Source organism: Carassius carassius, chromosome 6, assembly GCF_963082965.1.
Source record: "Carassius carassius chromosome 6, fCarCar2.1, whole genome shotgun sequence".
Classification (NCBI taxonomy): domain Eukaryota; kingdom Metazoa; phylum Chordata; class Actinopteri; order Cypriniformes; family Cyprinidae; genus Carassius; species Carassius carassius.
The window spans coordinates 34,351,366-34,370,246 of record NC_081760.1 but is presented as its reverse complement, the minus strand read 5'-3'; the positions used below and the strand labels follow the sequence as shown (position 1 = coordinate 34,370,246).

General features: G+C 36.3%; 1 protein-coding gene across 1 annotated transcript; it reads left to right on the top strand.

Moving 5' to 3' along the window:
* The first annotated feature begins 2,869 nt into the window (after positions 1-2,869).
* Positions 2,870-18,130, top strand: col17a1a (collagen, type XVII, alpha 1a). Its single transcript, XM_059552785.1, has 51 exons — positions 2,870-3,234; positions 3,730-3,806; positions 3,912-3,968; positions 4,113-4,271; positions 4,448-4,927; positions 5,073-5,120; positions 5,886-5,927; positions 6,021-6,068; positions 6,225-6,359; positions 6,441-6,539; positions 6,638-6,679; positions 6,890-6,961; positions 7,061-7,114; positions 7,211-7,375; positions 7,984-8,049; positions 8,148-8,186; positions 8,309-8,440; positions 8,530-8,796; positions 8,891-8,941; positions 9,024-9,050; positions 10,165-10,191; positions 10,361-10,423; positions 10,549-10,653; positions 10,802-10,864; positions 11,013-11,102; positions 11,187-11,222; positions 11,330-11,365; positions 11,463-11,525; positions 11,943-11,978; positions 12,070-12,141; positions 12,258-12,284; positions 12,402-12,437; positions 12,589-12,624; positions 12,740-12,823; positions 12,906-12,941; positions 13,030-13,095; positions 13,174-13,257; positions 13,357-13,419; positions 13,511-13,561; positions 13,670-13,696; positions 13,791-13,823; positions 13,920-14,036; positions 14,202-14,249; positions 14,331-14,456; positions 14,956-15,069; positions 15,187-15,306; positions 15,660-15,800; positions 16,330-16,398; positions 16,575-16,790; positions 16,874-16,951; positions 18,055-18,130. The coding sequence occupies exons 2-51, from the start codon at positions 3,743-3,745 to the stop codon at positions 18,105-18,107; spliced, it is 4,263 nt and encodes a 1,420-aa protein (XP_059408768.1). The 5' UTR covers positions 2,870-3,234; positions 3,730-3,742; the 3' UTR covers positions 18,108-18,130.
* Positions 18,131-18,881: the final 751 nt, after the last annotated feature.

Here is an 18,881-nt window from a genome sequence, read left to right as displayed (position 1 = left end):
AACAGATGTGACTGACTTAACACTGACAGTTTCAACTCAGATCCAAGCAACATGCTCATAAGGAAACAAACATGAGTGGTTCAGAATGAGAATAGAAGTCCATACTTATATCTTTTTTGTGCAATATTTTTTCTGTGTGTTATTTTTAGTGTTAAAAAAGTTTTAAGATCTAGTAGCAAGAAAAGTTCAAGTATCAAGTTCCTTACAGAAATGGCACCACGCTGACCCTAACATGTTAAAGCTGAATGTGTGGTGAGTCTGATGACTCTTTCAAGTTTTATGTTCATCTCTGATTTCATCTCTTTTTCAGTGGAACAGTGTAGGCCTCTGGTCAAGGATGGTACTTTGCCTTAACTTGAATGTTTCTGTGAAAATTACAACCCTGTGGCTAAGGGGAACTTCGGTTTTAAATTGTGCTTGTCATTCCTTTACAGTAAATCAAGTACTGTATAATGATTTGGTAAAAATATAGATTGAGTAGCCTTTAAACACTAAGAAAAAAAAATACAGCAGAGAAAAAGAAGGAAAAATACGTTTCTTTGCCTCTTTAATAAGGCAATGTTGCTTTCACAATGTAAAAGTATAAATAATTTTTGATTGAAGCTTACAATATTTGCTTAGACAGACCTCTGGGCATTGAGGAAAACTGACATTTTACCCGTCTAAGACATGTTCAAACACTGTTATGCTGCACTAGCATGAAAACACAGCCCTACATTCAAAACCGGTTCATGAATTTGAATACATTCTTAAAAGATATAATAATTCAAATATATTAGTATAATTCATTATATTGTTGATAATAGGTATTCCTGTTCATAGGAGAAGAAACACTTCTAAATGCAGGGTCAGTGGCTATCTGATATCTAAAGCTCATTTATTGGCGTTAAAACGGACAATAAAGTTTCACTTATTGAAAGAGAGCAAGAGAAAAATGCCTTGAGTAAGCTCAATGTATCCATTTTTATTATTTGGTACATTAAATTACATTAGATCATTTAGAGTGAGTGGTTTTCTTTTGGTTAAAACATAATAATGAAAAAAAAAACATAACATGATTTAATCTAAAATGTACTAATTAAATTTGTTAATCAATAACCATCAATCACATCAGGACATGTCAATGATCAAGAGTAAGATTTGACTGATAAAATGACTCCATGGTGACTCACTGAGGTGTGTTGCTTCATTCCTTTACACCTGTTGAAAAATCCAAAAATATCGAAAAGGATGATCATGATGAGCATCACTGTTTCTAATGTGTGTGAAAAAAATCCTCCATCAATGAAGATGTCATTAATTTTCTTTCAATTAGAATATTTCCAATGCTCAACATCCTCTCAGGCATCAACATCTAACGGTTACCCTCTAACATCCAGTCAAAATCATTTAAAAAAAATATTTTTTTTTCTTTTTTTTTTGTGTGTGGTTTGACATCTTTACTGCTGACCATTTGCCTTCTAGCAGTACAAATGGTCATCATTACTGCCAAGCATTTGGATGCTCAGTGAGGAATTTGAAGGGACTTCATGACTTTCCTGTTGTCATTTATAATTCCCATGACTCCTGCCAACATATGCATCTCATTTTAGTAATAACTGTAGAATGCAATGGAAGCAAGACTAAATTTCATAACCTATAGAACAGGTTGCGATATATCCTCAAGTCATCATAATTCCACTTAAAGAACTTTCTCCCAGGCAATTTATCCGGGCCATAATGATTTTTGTTCCTTGTTTTTGCAAATAAAAGTGCCTCTGGGGTCTTGTGATGTGACAGCCCTCCTCGTCTTGTCAAAACTCGCCTGTAAGTGGCTGGAGGTCAGACAAACTGCTATATTGCATGTAAAGGGGTAAAAAGCATGCATGCTGGGTCCTGGATTACTCATCACATCTGAACGTGCCTGCTCGTAAATATAACAGCTTTTGGAGCTCATCTTTATACAGAAGAACAGGGGTACAAGAAGAAGATTATACTCATTTCACCTAAACAAGAGTCAAGGTGAGTTTTAACATGCTCTTTTAAATTCAGATTTGTTGTTCTGCTATTGAGGGACTTTTCTGTTGATTAAAACTGAAACTGTTTTCAAGTGCAAGTTCAAGATTGTGTGTTCACAGATTGGAAAAGTCTGTCAGGTTGGTGATAAACTCTTCAGCTGTTCTAGGAACAGCCAAACTGCTCACCTGTCGATGAAAACCACTGGCAATGAAAGGGTCACATTTGTGGCACATTGTCAGGCTTCAAACGGAAATAGTCAAAGAAACAAATCTATTATATAATCCATAACATAGAAGAATCTTCTGAGATTTGATCTGTTTGTACTGATACTTTTGATATATATCATTAACGTCCTGAAAGAATCTAACCTGTAAAGGAAAATATCCTTTAAGTATTCCTTTGTGGTCATGAGCTTATTGTGTTTAGACGCATAATTTATGACCAAAACTTGACAGAAAAAATGTCATACATAATACAGAACAAGCACAGACACATACACATACATAAACATGAGTTTGGTTTAGTGGCTGTTGTTCTAATTTAGTAATAATATCTCATGACTTTAGCTCTGTGTATGCTCTGCCATTCATGAAGTAATTTCAGGGTGTAGAGCTCCTAGTAGCTTGAGAAAGTCTCTCAATTAAACATCATTACTGTATTACAGGTGAGATGATGAATATTACACAGCATTAGCAGTGATAAACATTGCTTAGAACAGGTGACAATAGCAGAGGTGCCAAAGGTCAAGATAGGTGAAAGGTGATTATTGTTATTGTTATTCGTTCTCTGAGTATGCAGTCAAAAATGTTTTGAAACATATAAAAACAAAGTACAAAAATGTACTATTAAACATTATTTTCATTAATGAAAAGATGGGATGTCAAACCTCCAAGATAAGAAAACTGATTTTGTAAATTTTATATCACCAAGACATCTAACGTATTTATAAAATAAAGGACTGATCAGAGAGGTGACTTTTCACAGCAAACTCAGAAATACTTGAATTCAAATCCCTCATACACGATGGTATCAAGTGTCAGGTGAGGATATTATAGCTGTAGCCTTGAGGAAAGCTTCAGGTTTAAACTTGTTGGCTTCAGATGTGATAAGAAGGCTTGAAATCCAGGCTGAAAAATCTTTTTATGAGGGGTGCTGGGATTGAACTTGAACTGAAAAACATCAGTGTGGTCATACGGGACAGACTATTTGACATGAGATGGTAAATTATAACAAATGGTAAGTGTCAGTTTCTTCTGAGCAAAAAATCTGACCGTGTTTTGACAAATTTTGTGGTTTAATAAATATAATATAAGATACAGCAAAAAAAAACCTTTTCTAAAAAAACAAAAAAAAAAAAAAAAAAAAAACTTGATAGTGGGATAGAATTAAGTTGACTTTGCTGTTTGGTTATCCAGTTAAATCAATGTATAAGTGTCTAGGTTCTTTTTCTAAAAGCTTAGAAGATAAATTATCATATATCGATTATATAATCATATTATATATATATATATATATATATATATATATATATATATATATATATATATATATATATATATATATAAATGATATGCTTCAATGAGCTGCATTTGAAATAAAAAGTTGCTTTTGAAATAATAGTTCTGCATTTTTCATTTTCTATTTGCATGCAATTTTTGAAAGCATGTTGAATTAATGATGTTGATGATACATGAAAAATTTTATTTTAATAAGATTAACTTTGGTTTACAGTCATTAACATGGAATGGACAAGCTAACCACAACCAAGATTGTGAAAGCAGAAGGGGGATCTGGAGGATCAGGAAAAGGTGAGCATGGAAAAATAACACCTTTAAGTAATTAATGTAATTAAGTAATTTATGACCATTAGTAAAACTGTAAGTTATGCTTAATTGAATTATATTAAGTTACAGAAACCCAAAAACACACAGAAACTGTAACAACTACAAGACTGACATCTCTACCTCCAAGTAGGTTTAAATAACATTTCTGAAATAACTACATAGTTGCATTAAAAACGATTAATTGTGCTGTTCTCTAAATTGAAATTAACGCAACGGGACGACTGTGAGATCTCCTTCCCTACTGAATGTTATTTGGTGTCTCACCACCAGAGGGACACAGCAGCTCCTCGAGCAGTCAGCAGGCACTGACCTCCACTGTGAACAGCTCAGGCTCTGGAGGAGCTTCAGGTGGAGCTGTTCTGGTGGAGAAGAAGATCTTCACCCAGAGCAGCGCTGAAGGAGGCGCTTTCAGAAGTTATGTCATATCCTGTGAGTCCAGGAATCATCAGCTTTAACCAGTAACTGAGACAGACACAGAAAAAATATTATTTATTCACAAAATTATCAATTCACAAAGCTGGTGGTCAGCCTGTGCAACATATCCATAGTAGAGAGATGTATTGCCCACTTACTGAAGTTGATCAGTAATTCTCTCTTTTCTCCAGCCTCCTCGTCTGGAAGTTCAGGCAGCAGCAGTTCAGGAGCAGGATCTGTGATTAGTGGATTTGACGAAATATCTCGTGAAATCAGTGTAACCGGACCCATTAGTAGCTCTACAGTTAAAAGTTCTAGCTCTGCAGTTAAAAGCTCTAGCAGTGTCTCTACCTCCATCACGAAAGTAGGTGGTTCTTCAGCAACAGGAGGAGATCTTTCCTCTGGATACGGGTCCGTCTCCTCCTCTGAGTTAGTGTCTGGATCCTCAGGCGGTTCTGTTAGTGTTTCTGGAGGTGGTATGAACATATCCAGAGGTGGAGGAGGTGGCACTGGCTCCTCTGCAGTCATGTCTGCCGCAGGTACTTCCAGCTCCATGACTGTGACCAAGTTCAGCTCCTCGTCGCCTGGTGGAACAAGGAAAGCTTTGAGTTACAGCAAAGTTCCTGCAGAGAGGAAGACCAGTCTGAACCTTCACACTGGAGGTTATGAGGGTAAATCAGAGAGTATGACTCTTTAGGATAAATTGGTTTCAGATGTAAGGAATTTCACACTGAGTGTGTGTAAATGTTGATATTATTTAATAATATGCATTGTTAATCAGATTAAACACTATGTATGTAATTTATATTTACCCAGGGAGCTCCAGTGGCAATTCATCCCCTGAATACGTAAAGAAAGAATATGGTATGTCCATTTAGTATTTTGTTTTGGGAAATTTGAGGGAGGAAAAACTAACTTGGAATTTGTAGTATCCATGATAGAAATTCATGGAACCCACTGAGATAAATAAACAATAAAAAAAGGTTATTGCAATTTTATATCTCAAAACACTTAGTTTTTTTTTTTTTTTTACGGAGATATAAGCTCGAAATTGCAAGTTATAAAGTCAGAATTGCGTGAGATAAACTCACAAGTCCAGTTTTGAAAGGGGTGGCTGGTATGTTCTCAGAATTGCGAATTTATATCACGCAAAAAAAAGGTCAGAATTGTATCATAAATCAGCACAATTTACAAAACCCACAAACTGACCTTTTTTTTCTCTCACCTCTGTTTTAACCTTGTTTAACTGGTTCCGCCCCTTTTAAAAATATATAGCCAATGGTCTTTACATACGTCACTTGTGATTTGCTGGCTGCTTGTATTATGTATTGAGGGGCGGGACATGCTCGTTCTCTGGAGCATTTGATTGGACAGAAAATGTTTGCAAAATACGTTGTCAATACATGCAAATATATAATGAAGTAATACATTATTACAGTATTTATGTCTTTACAATGATCTAGCAAAACAAAAATGCTAGCGGCCTTTTGTTGATTTATGTTCGTGAAAGTGTACTTGAGTCGGGCAAAAATAAGCACCAACTTATACTTTTAAAATATGAATCTTGTTCTTGTTCTTCTTGTTATTAGTATTATTATTTAATTCGTGATACATTTCTCCCCCCGGCAGTTTCGACAAGTGTTGCCACTAGAGGACGCACGCACACACGAGGTATTTGATACTTTGAAACTTTTTAATGGCTCTTTTAATTTATGTCATCTTTAAGTCTCATTTTAAATCTTAATGTTATATTTTTCTTTTCAGAGAGTGAGATCAGGGCCAGATTGCAGAGTGCCTCTCCTTCCACTAGATGTTAGTGTTACTCACGTTCAGTTAAAACTCTATTATGTGTTCATTTACTAATTGGCTAATAATTGCATAATATAATATAAAAATATTGTTTTTTGTAAGATATTAGTTAGTGTGGGCTTGAGTTTCAGAAAATGATAGGTAGTGTCCTATATTTAGGGACAGAGCTGGATGATGTGAAGAGATTACTGAAGGGAAGTCGCTCCGGGAGCATTAGTCCACCTCGCTCTCCCACCAACACTCTACCTATCCCGAAAAAAGCCAGTGTGGACACCCGTCATGAGAGCCAGTCAGGTACTACACACTCACAAGCTCAGATATGCCTGTGATTCACCCAGCACAGCCATTCCTTAAGCACTAATTCATGTCTTACAGGTTATGACGGAACAGTCCTGGATGCTGGATTCAGCGGATATTACACCAACCCAAACAATCTCAGTTACACCACTCTGCAACAACCATCATCTCCCACAGGTTACACAGAGACAATGTGGTTGTGTCTGCATGCATGCATTTCCGTGTGTTGAAGATACAAATAAAAAAGTAACTGATCATGTGCTGTTTCATCATAGGTGGCATGCAGAATAATCGGACCCTCAGCTCATCTGCCTTCGGTAGTGCAGCTCATTACATTCACACTGCCACTGCCCATTACAATGATGCACCAAAACACACTGCACAAATTAATAAAATAAATAAGTTCTTGACCAAAATACTGAATGCTGTGTTAACAGTACTAGGATCATGTTTGTTGATAACATTGAGAGAACGTCAACAGAACATGTTATTCTGATGGCTGCCCTCTGTGTTTCTGTTCCTCTCAGGATATGGGATGCATAATAACCTGTCAACATCTGGTGGTGCTCTCATGGTTAATGGAATCAGTACTGGCCAAGGTAACTTAACCCTGTCTCTGTATAATGACTTTAATACACTGATGCAGTGCATGCAAATAACTATAGTAAGAGATTTATGATGTCCATTTGTACTTCCAGTGTATGGGGCACAGAAGAATGTTGGCAGCGCTGGATTTGCCACCACTGTTACTAGTAAAAATACTTGTAATGATAATAATTATAATAATAATAAACTAGTAATAATTATTAGCAAATGAAAATTCCTTCTTTTTCATGTCACATTCACAGCTGTTCCCAGCAGCCCTATCACCGCTGATGATGTGTTTGTGAAAGATGGCAAGTTTATTGCGATTGGAAAAGAAAATGTAGCAGCTAAGAAAGAGAGTGAGAGACTGATCATGTCCAAAAACACTGGCAAACAGTTCGTCACTTCCACCACCAGTGCTGGAGCAGGTAGACAGCAGAGACTTTTTTGTAGCTTAATATACAGTTCAAACAGTAGTTTAATTAATAAAAATAAAAAAATCTAGTTGAACTGGGTAAAATTGTTAAATACTGTATACACTATTGTTCAGAAATTTGGAAATGCTTTTGAAAGAAATGAATACTTTTCTTGAGCAAGAACACATTCAATTCATTAAAAGTTACAGTAAAGACATTTATATGGTTATAAAAGGTGTCTATTGCGAATACTGTTCTTTTAAAATACCTATTCATGAAAGAATAGATGTAAAGTGGTTTCCACAAAAATGTCCTGATAATAATAAGAAATGTGTCTAGACCAGCAACTGAAGGGCCATGTGACACTGAAGACTTATTTTAAATTGTAAGAATAATATTACTGTATTTTTTTATTTGTTTTTTCATTCAAACACACACACACACACACACACACACACACACACACAATCTTACCTACCCCAAACTTTTGAATTCGAATGATAAATTCAAAATAAGTTCATTATTAGTGTACGATATGATTATTTTACATATTACTTTTTAATAAACACAATGTTTTAGTTGAAATGTAATTGTGACAGAAAGTTTTTTTTATATAACAGATTCTGAAGATTCGCTTAAGAGGGAGAAAAAGATGATCTCCAGCATTACAGAATCCACAATGACTGGTGCATTCACATAAAGTCACTTACTGTAGATTGTTTAATTAATAATAAAATCCTCCCTGAAATTACATCCAATAAAACCATCATTTATGTGTTTTCAGCTTCCAGAGCCTCAACAAAAGACAAGGCAACCTATGCAGGTAAATGTCTTATAGAAATGCAAAATACTAAAAAAACCTTAACATAAACATAAGCTCATTCGGTAATGATGGCCTGTTGGATCTGGTTTTATTCATAGTCTCGTATTCTAATGTCCCAACAGAGATCCGTAAGGATGAGTCTGACGAGGCAGGACTAGGATTCTGTTCCTGCTGCTCGTGGTGGAAGTGGCTTCTGGCGTTGATCTTAGGTCTTCTCCTTCTGCTGGGACTTCTCTGTGGTCTCATCGCACTGGGTACATTACATCTCAAAAAGTTATTTGAGACTAACTGATATGCCTTGTACTTTGACAGTTTCCTTCATAATGAATCTTTCTCTGTCTAGGTGAGGAGGTCCGGAAGCTAAAGGCTCGTGTGGACGCTATTGATGGCGGAGAAAGAGCAGTCTCTGCTCGAACCAGTCGTTTGTCCGCCTCCTCGGCTGTGAACATCATTGATCCACTGGAGTCTTCATACGCTGAGCGCATCTCTGGTGTCCGTGCCGATAACACTATAAACCTGGGTTCAGCAGCTGCTGCACAAGACCCTGTGGTTCTGGAGAGGACCATCCAACAGATCCTCAGATCTGAACTTCAGTCAGACACCATTAGAGGTTTTTACCATTTATTCATGCTAAACTATGTTGATAGCATTACCCAGTCAGTTACCTAAACATTTATAAAAAAAAAAATTTGGTTTCTTTATAGCTTCACTGGCAACTTCACTTAAGGGCGAGAGAGGAGAACCTGGGCCTAAAGGTAACCCTTAGATTCAACAGATAAATCTGGAGAAATACGGAGTGCATTTTTACTTATACATACATCTGAAATGTCATTCTAGGAGACCAAGGACCTCCTGGAGTGAAAGGTATTCATAAAAATATCACACCGAACTGTCAGTTTCACAAATTTATGAGATTCACAAATAGACATGCATAATATTGCAACACATAATATCAGCAAAATATTACAATATCACAAATGTATCAATTATATCACAAAGATAGCATAATATCACATATGCATTACAATTATATTACAAACATCACAGTGTCACACATTATGAGAATAGTGTCACATAATATCACAAATATATTACAATATCACAAATGGATCACAATTATATCACACATAAATCACAGATGTATTACAATTATATCACAAACATTACACATTATCACAACAGTGCCATATAATATTACAAATATATCACATATGTATTCCAAATATATTCCAAATATATAACAATAATGTAACACATTTCACAACAGTATCATAATATCGCAGATGTATTAGATAAATATAACAGTATCACATTACAACATAACATAATATCACAAATATATGATAATATCACAGCAATATTGAGAAATGTAGGTTATATCACAAATGTATCCAAATTACAGTATATGACTTATATATCATAACGTCACAACAGTTTTACAGTTATATCACAATGTCACACATCACAACAGTGCCATATAATATCACAAATGTATCACGATGATATCATTAATATATCACAATAATGTCACAGCACAACTGCATCAAATTATATCTAATATATGACAATATCGCAGCAATATCACAAATGTATTGGATATATCACTTATGTATCACAAAATTACAAATGTATCACAGTTATATCACAAATATATTATAATGTCACACATTTTCACAACAGTGTCACATAATTGTATCACAAATCTGTCACAATTATATCAAATCTGTAACAATAATGTCATACATTATCACAACAGTATCATAATATCAGAAATGTATCACAAATATATTACAATAATGGCACATCACAAACACCTCAATATCACATCAATATCACAAATGTACTGTATCAGTTATATCACAAATATATCACATTAATGTCATATCTCAAATGTATGGCAATAATATTTTACAAATACATCAGATATATTATTAAATATTATGGAAATGTTTCAATAATATTACAAATAATTTTACAGGTGATACAGGGTTTCCTGGGATTTCAGGTACCTTTTTTTTTTTTAAATATCACAAACATTACAATCCTTTGCAATGACTGTATACTGTACCTACTGAAACATTCCTAAATATATGAATAAAGAAATACTGATTTGAAATGTACTTAGAAGAAAAGTCTAAGTTAATAAACTGAATGAATGAATGGCATCTTTCCAGGTCCTCCTGGAATCATTGGTCATCCTGGACAGGAAGGTCCTCGAGGACCCAAAGGAAGTGCAGGTGTGATGCAGAGACACTCAACCAGGACTAACTTCTACCAGTCAATTGTTTCTATTACAGCTGAAGTGATGCTCACATGGGACAAAGATGATTCAGACCTATCTGCTTGTGTGTATTATTCACAGGTGAATCGGGAAACGATGGTTTACCTGGGCCGAGGGGTCGAGAGGGGCCAGCGGGCCACAGAGGAGAACCAGGACCCCCAGGAATTGGAGAGAAAGGAGAGAAAGGTGATACCACTGGCATAATTATTGCTACTGTTATATTGACATTTAACTTGTAACATGTAATACATTTACTGTAATATAAACATATGCACAAGGCCTTCACAACAAGATGAAAAAACGACTTGTTAACTGCTCCGCGTTTGCTCCCCAGGTTCTTCTGGCGATGTTGGTGCACCTGGGTTAGCAGGACCACCAGGCCCTGTGGGTCCCAAAGGTAAGACCAAGAGAGAAACAACCAGAGAAATATCAGTACAGTATATAGAGATCATTCTGGTGGCAAACAGATACTTACAGATATATTTATTCTGAAGCTGCTAGTAAAGACCTATATTTTGGGGAAAAAATGTGTTTTGTCGCTGTAGGGGATGCAGGTGCACAAGGCGTACCAGGTCTTTCAGGAACTCCTGGACCCCAAGGCTTCCGTGGAGACTCTGGTGAACCTGGACCTAAGGGTAAATATATATTTTCTTAACATTTTCCCATTTAAGAATTTCATGTGAAAACTATTTGTTTTCATCGTTTTTTAATATGTTTAGGGGATAAAGGACCTGCAGGGCCACCTGGGGTCAAAGGTCAGTAGAAGCCAGAGATATATAGGGTATTGCAGTAATGCTGTTTTTCATGTACTTCTAAAGTTTTTATGCTGATAATTATGATTACTTTTTTATTACTAAATTAGGCGATCAAGGAGAGAGAGGTCCACGTGGTTCCACTGGTGAGTTATCTTACCTACAACTATATATATAAATTGATCAGCATTGGTGAATGAAGGCTTTTTCTTCACCATTGCAAAATATAATATTGTTTGCCAGGTGAGCCAGGTCAGGTCGGACCAGCCGGGCCTCCTGGTGAGAAAGGTCTTAAAGGATCAGCAGGTAGGTTTCATCACAGAAAGAGAAACTTGAGTGAAAGAAAGCCTGCAACATTCAAAACTTTTATACAACATTTATAATAAGACCAGCTAATCAGATATTAGAGTGATTTCTGAAGGATCATGTGACACTGTACAGTAGACTGGAGTAATGATGCTGAAAATTCAGCTTTGCATCACAGGAATAAATGACAATTTATAATATATTAAAATAGTAAACAGTTATTTTAAATTCTAATAATATTTTGCAATATCACTGTTATTACTGTATTTTGATAAAATAAATGCAGCCTTGGTAAACATTAAGGGCCATTCAAGAACATTAAAAAAGTCTTACTAACACCAAACTTTTGGATTGAAAAGAACTGTATGTGCTGTATCATAACATATCATATACCATATTATATTTCATTTTTCACAGGTGCTCCTGGGCCAGATGGTGTTAAAGGAATTCGAGGTAATTTTAAGACGAAGTGTTGGGAAAATATTAGTTTGTGTCGTTTTTTCATGCATGCATTCTTTAAATTTCTTTTTCATTTAAATTCAAGGCGATCAAGGTCCGATTGGGTTGCCTGGAGCTCGGGGACCCTCAGGGCCTCCTGGAGACGCAGGAATACCAGGTATAAATGAAAGAAAGTTCAAACCATGAATAAAAAGAACATTTGCATTTTTTTTATGCTTTTTTAAACATAACTGTTAATAATGCAAACCATGTAAAGAAAGTTTTTCTGCACAGGTGCACCAGGACTCCAAGGACCACCAGGTTTGATTTGACTTGTTCTCAGTTGCATACAAAACAGTTATTTTTTTGGTTAACCTTCACCATATAAATGTTATTTTATTTTTTATTTTTTTTCAACCATTTATTTCCCAACTATAGGTCTGCCAGGTACTCCTGGCCAGCCAGGAGCTAAAGGTATAATTAATTAATTAATTTATTTATTTAATTATTCACTTCTGCCTAATACCTAATACATTATGACTGAAGTTTGTGTTAGGTAGAAGTGGTATGATGTATATACAGAAATACACTTTGTCTTACCACGTACATGATGTTGTCTCTTTAGGTGAGCCCGGTGAGCCCGGAAGAGTCATTTCTGCAGGTGAGGGAACACCAAAGATAATTAGTTAGTAGTAATAATAATAATAATAATATTAATAATCTGGCTCTTTGGTGGTGACATCATTCATCATCTTATTTCTGGTCACTCCTCGTAGGCGCTAATACTAACACTGTGGGTGTACCTGGACCACCTGGACCTCCTGGAGCTCCGGGTCCTGCTGGACCACCTGGACTATCAGGTGTCATGAAGTTGAAAAGGATCAGATAAACAGCACTATATGCCTTTGCTAATATTGCTAACATTATTGTTTTGAACCTTAGGTCCTATCGGTCCTGCTGGTCTTCCTGGTCCACCTGGTGAGATATATATATATGTATATTTTTCTATAAAACAAAAAGACTGAAATCAGAACGTTTTAGTTCCCTGACCTCTGAATCTCTACAGGTTCAAAGGGAGATAGAGGAGACAAAGGAGAAGATGGGAAGCCTGGAGTCTCTGAGAGCACAGGGAGTGAGTGTGTTCACTATTTAAAATGTATATTATAAATGCATTTATATCATTAATTCACTCTTCATCTAAACTGAACAGAGAAAGCTACTTCTGAACCTGGTCCTCCTGGCCCACCTGGTCTGCCAGGACCACCTGGACCATCGGGGAAGGATGGAAAACCAGGTACATAGTTCCTGAATTCATCTTAATTTAACTTCATAATCTCCAGGCGGCATTTCTGTATTGTTACCGTATTAAATTCTAATTTCTTTTTTTCCACAGGTATTGGTCAACCTGGTCCTCCTGGTGAAAAAGGTGAACCAGGAAGCTTTGTACCTACTTCAGGTGTGCTTTATTTTACTGTATTAGTGCTTGAGACATTGATGTTAAATTATGGTATAAAAGTGATCTGATCATGGCTTTTGTGATCAATCAGAAACCTTCTTTGCTGGACCACCTGGGCCTCCTGGACCAAAGGGATCACAAGGTAGATCCAATACACAATATATATATATTATTTATTTATTTATTATTATTTTATTTTTTTTGAGACCCTGTACCCTGTGAATTCTAATGTTTAATGTCTTCTGTTCAGGTGATATTGGTCCTCAAGGTTTCCCTGGTGTGTAACATTCAATCACACATATAGTATATAATAATCATTCTGACACATTTGGATTACATCTAAACTTCTCTTTGATCTTTCTCTATTCAAGGCCAGCCTGGATTACCTGGAGAACCTGGAATCGGTTAGTGATACATTGTATAATAATAATAATTTAAAAAAGCTTTATTTTTATACAATAGCTGGCTGGAAAGTTTACATTATTTTACCCTGAATCCAGGTATTCCAGGACAGCCAGGGATACCAGGACCACGTGGAGAACAAGGTCCTGAGGGTCCACCAGGACCACTGGGACCTCAAGGGCCAGTGGGTCCCATGGGACCAGAAGGTCCAAAAGGTATATTGGAACAAACTATATCAGTGTTTTACATAGTTTTACACATATGACCATGTAAGAATCATCTTCGGGTTGCAGCAGAACACTTAGAATTTTAAATGGAGTTAGTGTTTCTACACCTGTTTACCAACATTTTAATTACACCTTTTTATTATTTAAACGAAGGTGATGCTGGAGTCCCAGGGGCCCCTGGCATTCCAGGATACTCCTACGGTAGGCAAACATCTGCAATGACATGAACCATAAACCATTTCTGTAGTGACAGAGAGAGTTTTATGTGATTGTTTTTATAAGGTGGAGGATCCAGAAGCGCTCCAGGACCACCAGGTCCACCTGGACCCCCAGGGCCTCCCGGAGCACCCGGTTCATCGGGTGGCGGCTCACCAGATGTTGTTCAACAGATCTCAGACTACCTTAGAAGTACGTTTAAGAGGACATGAAGAACTTTTATGCAACCAAGCACGTCCCTTAAATACTGGAACAACTTAAAGGGATAGTTCATCCAAAAATTAATATCCCTCACCCTCATGTTGTTCCAAAAATGTATGTCTTTCTTTCATTTGTGAAACATTAAAGAAGATATTTTAAAGGATGTGAACAAACAGTTTCAGGTCCCATATCAAAATAGCTTCTTTTATAGTCATACAGTTTTGGAAAGACATGAGGCTGAGTAAACGAGTACAGAAATTTATTTTACATGCACTATCCCTAGCGTTGGGGCAACAAATTTGTTTCTGTATTTTCTTTTTGTATTCTTTTTTTTTCTTTTCTACACTTTTTCACTTTCACTTTCTACAAATGTTGAGTAGAAAAGCATCTCTAGAAGTTTTTGTGCCTCTGGATAAGACACCTTTAACTTGTTATCAATATAAATGGGTAAATAAGCTCCATGAATGTAATATTCAATGTCTTTCTGTAGGTGAGCCCATCAGAGAATACCTGACTGGACCTCCAGGCCCACCTGGACCACCAGGATCTCCCGGATCAGGCTCTGAAGATTCGCTAGCTAACCGTGTCATTGAATACCTTCAAAGTGAGTGTGAAATGTGTGTGTGTGTGTGTGTTTGGCATTTGATAAACTAAATGTGGTTCAACTAATGTGGTTTATGAAAGATTTTGGTGCATCCACAATTTCTTTGGGTATTTTTAGGAGATGAGGTGAGGCAGTACCTGATTGGTCCTCCAGGGCCCCCAGGACCCCCAGGTGGGCCAGGTGGATATGGCTTTAACACTCAGGAAGTTGCTGGACGAGTGCTGGGTCTGTTGAATGGTAGGATCTGGGTCAAATGATTTGAAAGAAGTCTTTTATGTTCAACAAGACCGTGAGTTATTTGGTATTTGTTTAATATAATTGAAATGAACTGTTTTCTATTTTGATATATTTTAAAATGTAATTTATCCTTGTGATGCAAAAATCATTCCGATATGCTGAAATGTGCTCAAGAAATGTTTGTAAATTAAGCTTTTGATTATTTACAGTTTGCCAATAGCAAGAATTGGCCATAAAAAAATTAATGAAAACAACTGCAAATCTCAATATCTGGAGACAACAGCTGACAAATATGATCAAAGTTACCTTAATAGGAACAGCTTGTATTAAAAGGATTATCTGTGTTGTTTTAGATGCTGGTTTCACAGGTCTGCCAGGACCTCCCGGTCCCCCAGGACCTCAAGGACCACCAGGAGGCTCTGGAGGAATAGTGTCTTACGCTGTTAATGAAAACCAACCACAAATCCGTGCAGAGCCTCAGGAGTATATCAAAAGTAAGAAGAGGGTTTTGTTAAACACATTTCATCTTAAGTCTCTCTTCAGCAGTTCATTGGTAGCATGTTTTTCAGATGAGAACAAAACTTTAATTCAGTTGAGCTGAATGACAATATTGTCTTCTGTAGAGCTGCTTTACAGATGTATCAAATCAATTTAGTAACTGATGAATTTTGCAACATCAGCACTGTTATTGAACTGAACTGAATCTATACAGAACTGGCGTCCCTGGATAACAACACTATTGTTTCCTGTAAAGCCGCTTATCACTGAATGAAACTTGTTTTGTAATGAATTAACTGTACATTGTTATTGAACTGAACTGAATCAACATGGATTTGAGCTGAATAATGACACTATTTTAGCATTTTTAGAGCAGTTTTAAAGGTATTATTTGAATTTGTCTAATATTTGATGACGATTACATGATTGATTTGGTATTTTTCCTGCGTAATATGGTAAAGCTGCTTTAAAATGACCAGTATTGTATAAAGCGCTGTATAAATAAATGTTACTTGATGTTTGCAGGCCACCCAAGCTCTGATGAGAATTTGGATTATGCAGTCATCGCTAAAAAGGTTTCAGATTACATAATGTGTAAGTTATGCTACATGTCTTATAAATAGCCTTGAAAAAAATACAAGTATTGATTAGAATGTTTGCCTTTTCCACAGCTCGTGGCCTGTTACAAGGTCGAGATGGTTTGAAAGGCAATGGAAACCCCGGACTCCATGGACCCCCTGGAAACCCCGGACCCCCTGGACGCCCTGGAGACCATGGACCCCCTGGACGCACCGGAGCCCCTGGACGCCCTGGAGACCATGGACCCCCTGGACCCCCTGGACCCACCGGACCCCCTGGACGCACCGGAGCCCCTGGACGCCCTGGAGACCATGGACCCCCTGAACCCACCGGACCCCCTGGACCTCCAGGAATCAGTCCAGAACTTCCTTACTCTAACATGACTGCAATCATAGACTACATCAGAGGCAAGATGGAACTTGTTCAAAATTTGTTTTGAAAATCTTATATATTGACTATTTATATTAATTACAATCGACTGTTTCTATAGACCACCGTATGATTGGACCACAAGGTATACCAGGGCAGAAAGGGGATGAAGGAGCTCCTGGATTTCCAGGACCAATAGGTACATGTTCTACATTTCACATACCCATATGATGTTCATGTCAAGGTCAGCAAAGCAAGTAAAGCCAGTTAAATTTAGTATCTGTGTGAAGATAGTAGGAAGTGACATGACATGATTTAACAGTCCTGTTTACAATGAGACAAATGCATACAAATAACGTAAAAATCCATTAAAAAATCACTTATTCTTATATAGTTTCTTTTATTGAACTTTAAAATAATTTATACCCAAAAAGATAATTTAGACCTATGGCTCAGATTATAAACAGTTTGTATTTTACCAAAAAACCTAAACTCCATATTTCTGTTAAACCTTTAGCCCCATTGCCTGCTAAGTTTCAATGATAGAAATGTATTTTCTGTGGCAACTGAGAGCATTACAGCTGCAGTCAATAAACCTTAAATTGTATTAACACTATAAAGCCTACTGCATCGTGTTGATAAGCAAATTCCCAAGGCCTCTAAATGATCAACATTATCCTTTCAACTTGTCATCTGATTGATCATTTATACTTTTTTATTTATTTTATATTTTTGCAAGTAAAAGGTACTACTGTTTTACTATACAGTAAGTGTAAAAACATCCCCTCAGATTGTGGTTCACATGTCTTTTTGTATATATATGTTATAATGTATTAAATTAAATTAAATTAATGCATTTAGCAGACGCTTTTATCCAAAGCGACTTACAGTGCATTCAGGCTATCAATTTTTTACATATTATGTGTTCCCGGGGAATCGATCCCCCAACCTTGCGCTTCCTTGCTTGCTAGCGCAGTGCTCTACCAGTCAATCATCAATTACATGTTTTTACAGAACCCCCCAGACATAAAAACTGTAGAACTTTGATCATAAAACTAAGCATTTAAATAGACAATAAGAGGATATAGAAAGTGACTGATATTTATATGCATTTTAAGTATAGTATTTAAATAGTCTGTCAAACTGTTATAAAGAGCTCATTGATTTACACACAATCTGAATTTCAATGCATTTTTTGCATTTTTATTTCCAAGAGCCTCAACATCAGCAAAAGCACAGCTAGACATCTCATCAACCTTGTTTCATGTTTCAGTTTGTAATTTTACCTTTCTACAATCTCAGGCCCCCGAGGCGCCCCAGGCCCCCCAGGAATGAAAGGAGAGAAGGGTATTTGATCAGTTTACTAAACGCATGAATAATCATAACATCATTTTTTTTTTCATAAACCTTTTCTTCCCCACAGGTGAGGCTTCATATGTCACTCGTCGTCGGAGGAGGAGGAACACAGTCATTTAGAAGAGAGTGCATTTAGCTAGTGTGCCTTAAGCAGCTAAGGCTTTAAAAATGACTTGTAAATATGTATTCTTTTCAAAACAAACACACAACAACAAAAAAAATCTTTTTGGACTTCGTTGGATCAATTTATTACCAAAAGCTAAATATATTCACATTGAATTAACAAGCATTACATGATCAAATTCACCCTTTATGATGCCAGTTTTTAAATAACTTTTTTTTTTTTTGCAAATTTATTTTTTCCTCATCTTGAAAGTCTGGTTTTCTTGCATGACTGCAGAATAGGATTTAACATATTATCTGGGGATGTGCTTTTAAATGCGCTTTTTATCATTTGTGGTGTTAAAATGCTTTCATAAGTCTTAAAAGTGGCTTGACAATAAAATTGAGAATATATTATTTTAAAGCTGTGACTTACAGACAGACCTACAGTAATGTTCATACTATAGACTGTATAAAAACAGTTCATATGCAGAGAGACACTTCGATATAGAGACCCAGACAACTGAACTATTCACCACAAATGTTTTAATTACAGCAGCTTCCTAAAATCACAAAGATTTGAACATTGACACAAACACAGTACATACAACTGTTATGTAGCTAACTTTACCTCATCAGTGGAAATGCTTAAAAAGCAAACAAAAACAATC

Bases quoted from the DNA above. Each gene is read 5' to 3' on its own strand.
- col17a1a (XM_059552785.1), top strand. From the start codon at position 3,743: ATGGACAAGCTAACCACAACCAAGATTGTGAAAGCAGAAGGGGGATCT. The intron at 6,540-6,637 runs GTTACACAGAGA...GTTTCATCATAG, and splicing joins ACAACCATCATCTCCCACAG to GTGGCATGCAGAATAATCGG. The intron at 11,979-12,069 runs GTAATTTTAAGA...TTTAAATTCAAG, and splicing joins TGGTGTTAAAGGAATTCGAG to GCGATCAAGGTCCGATTGGG.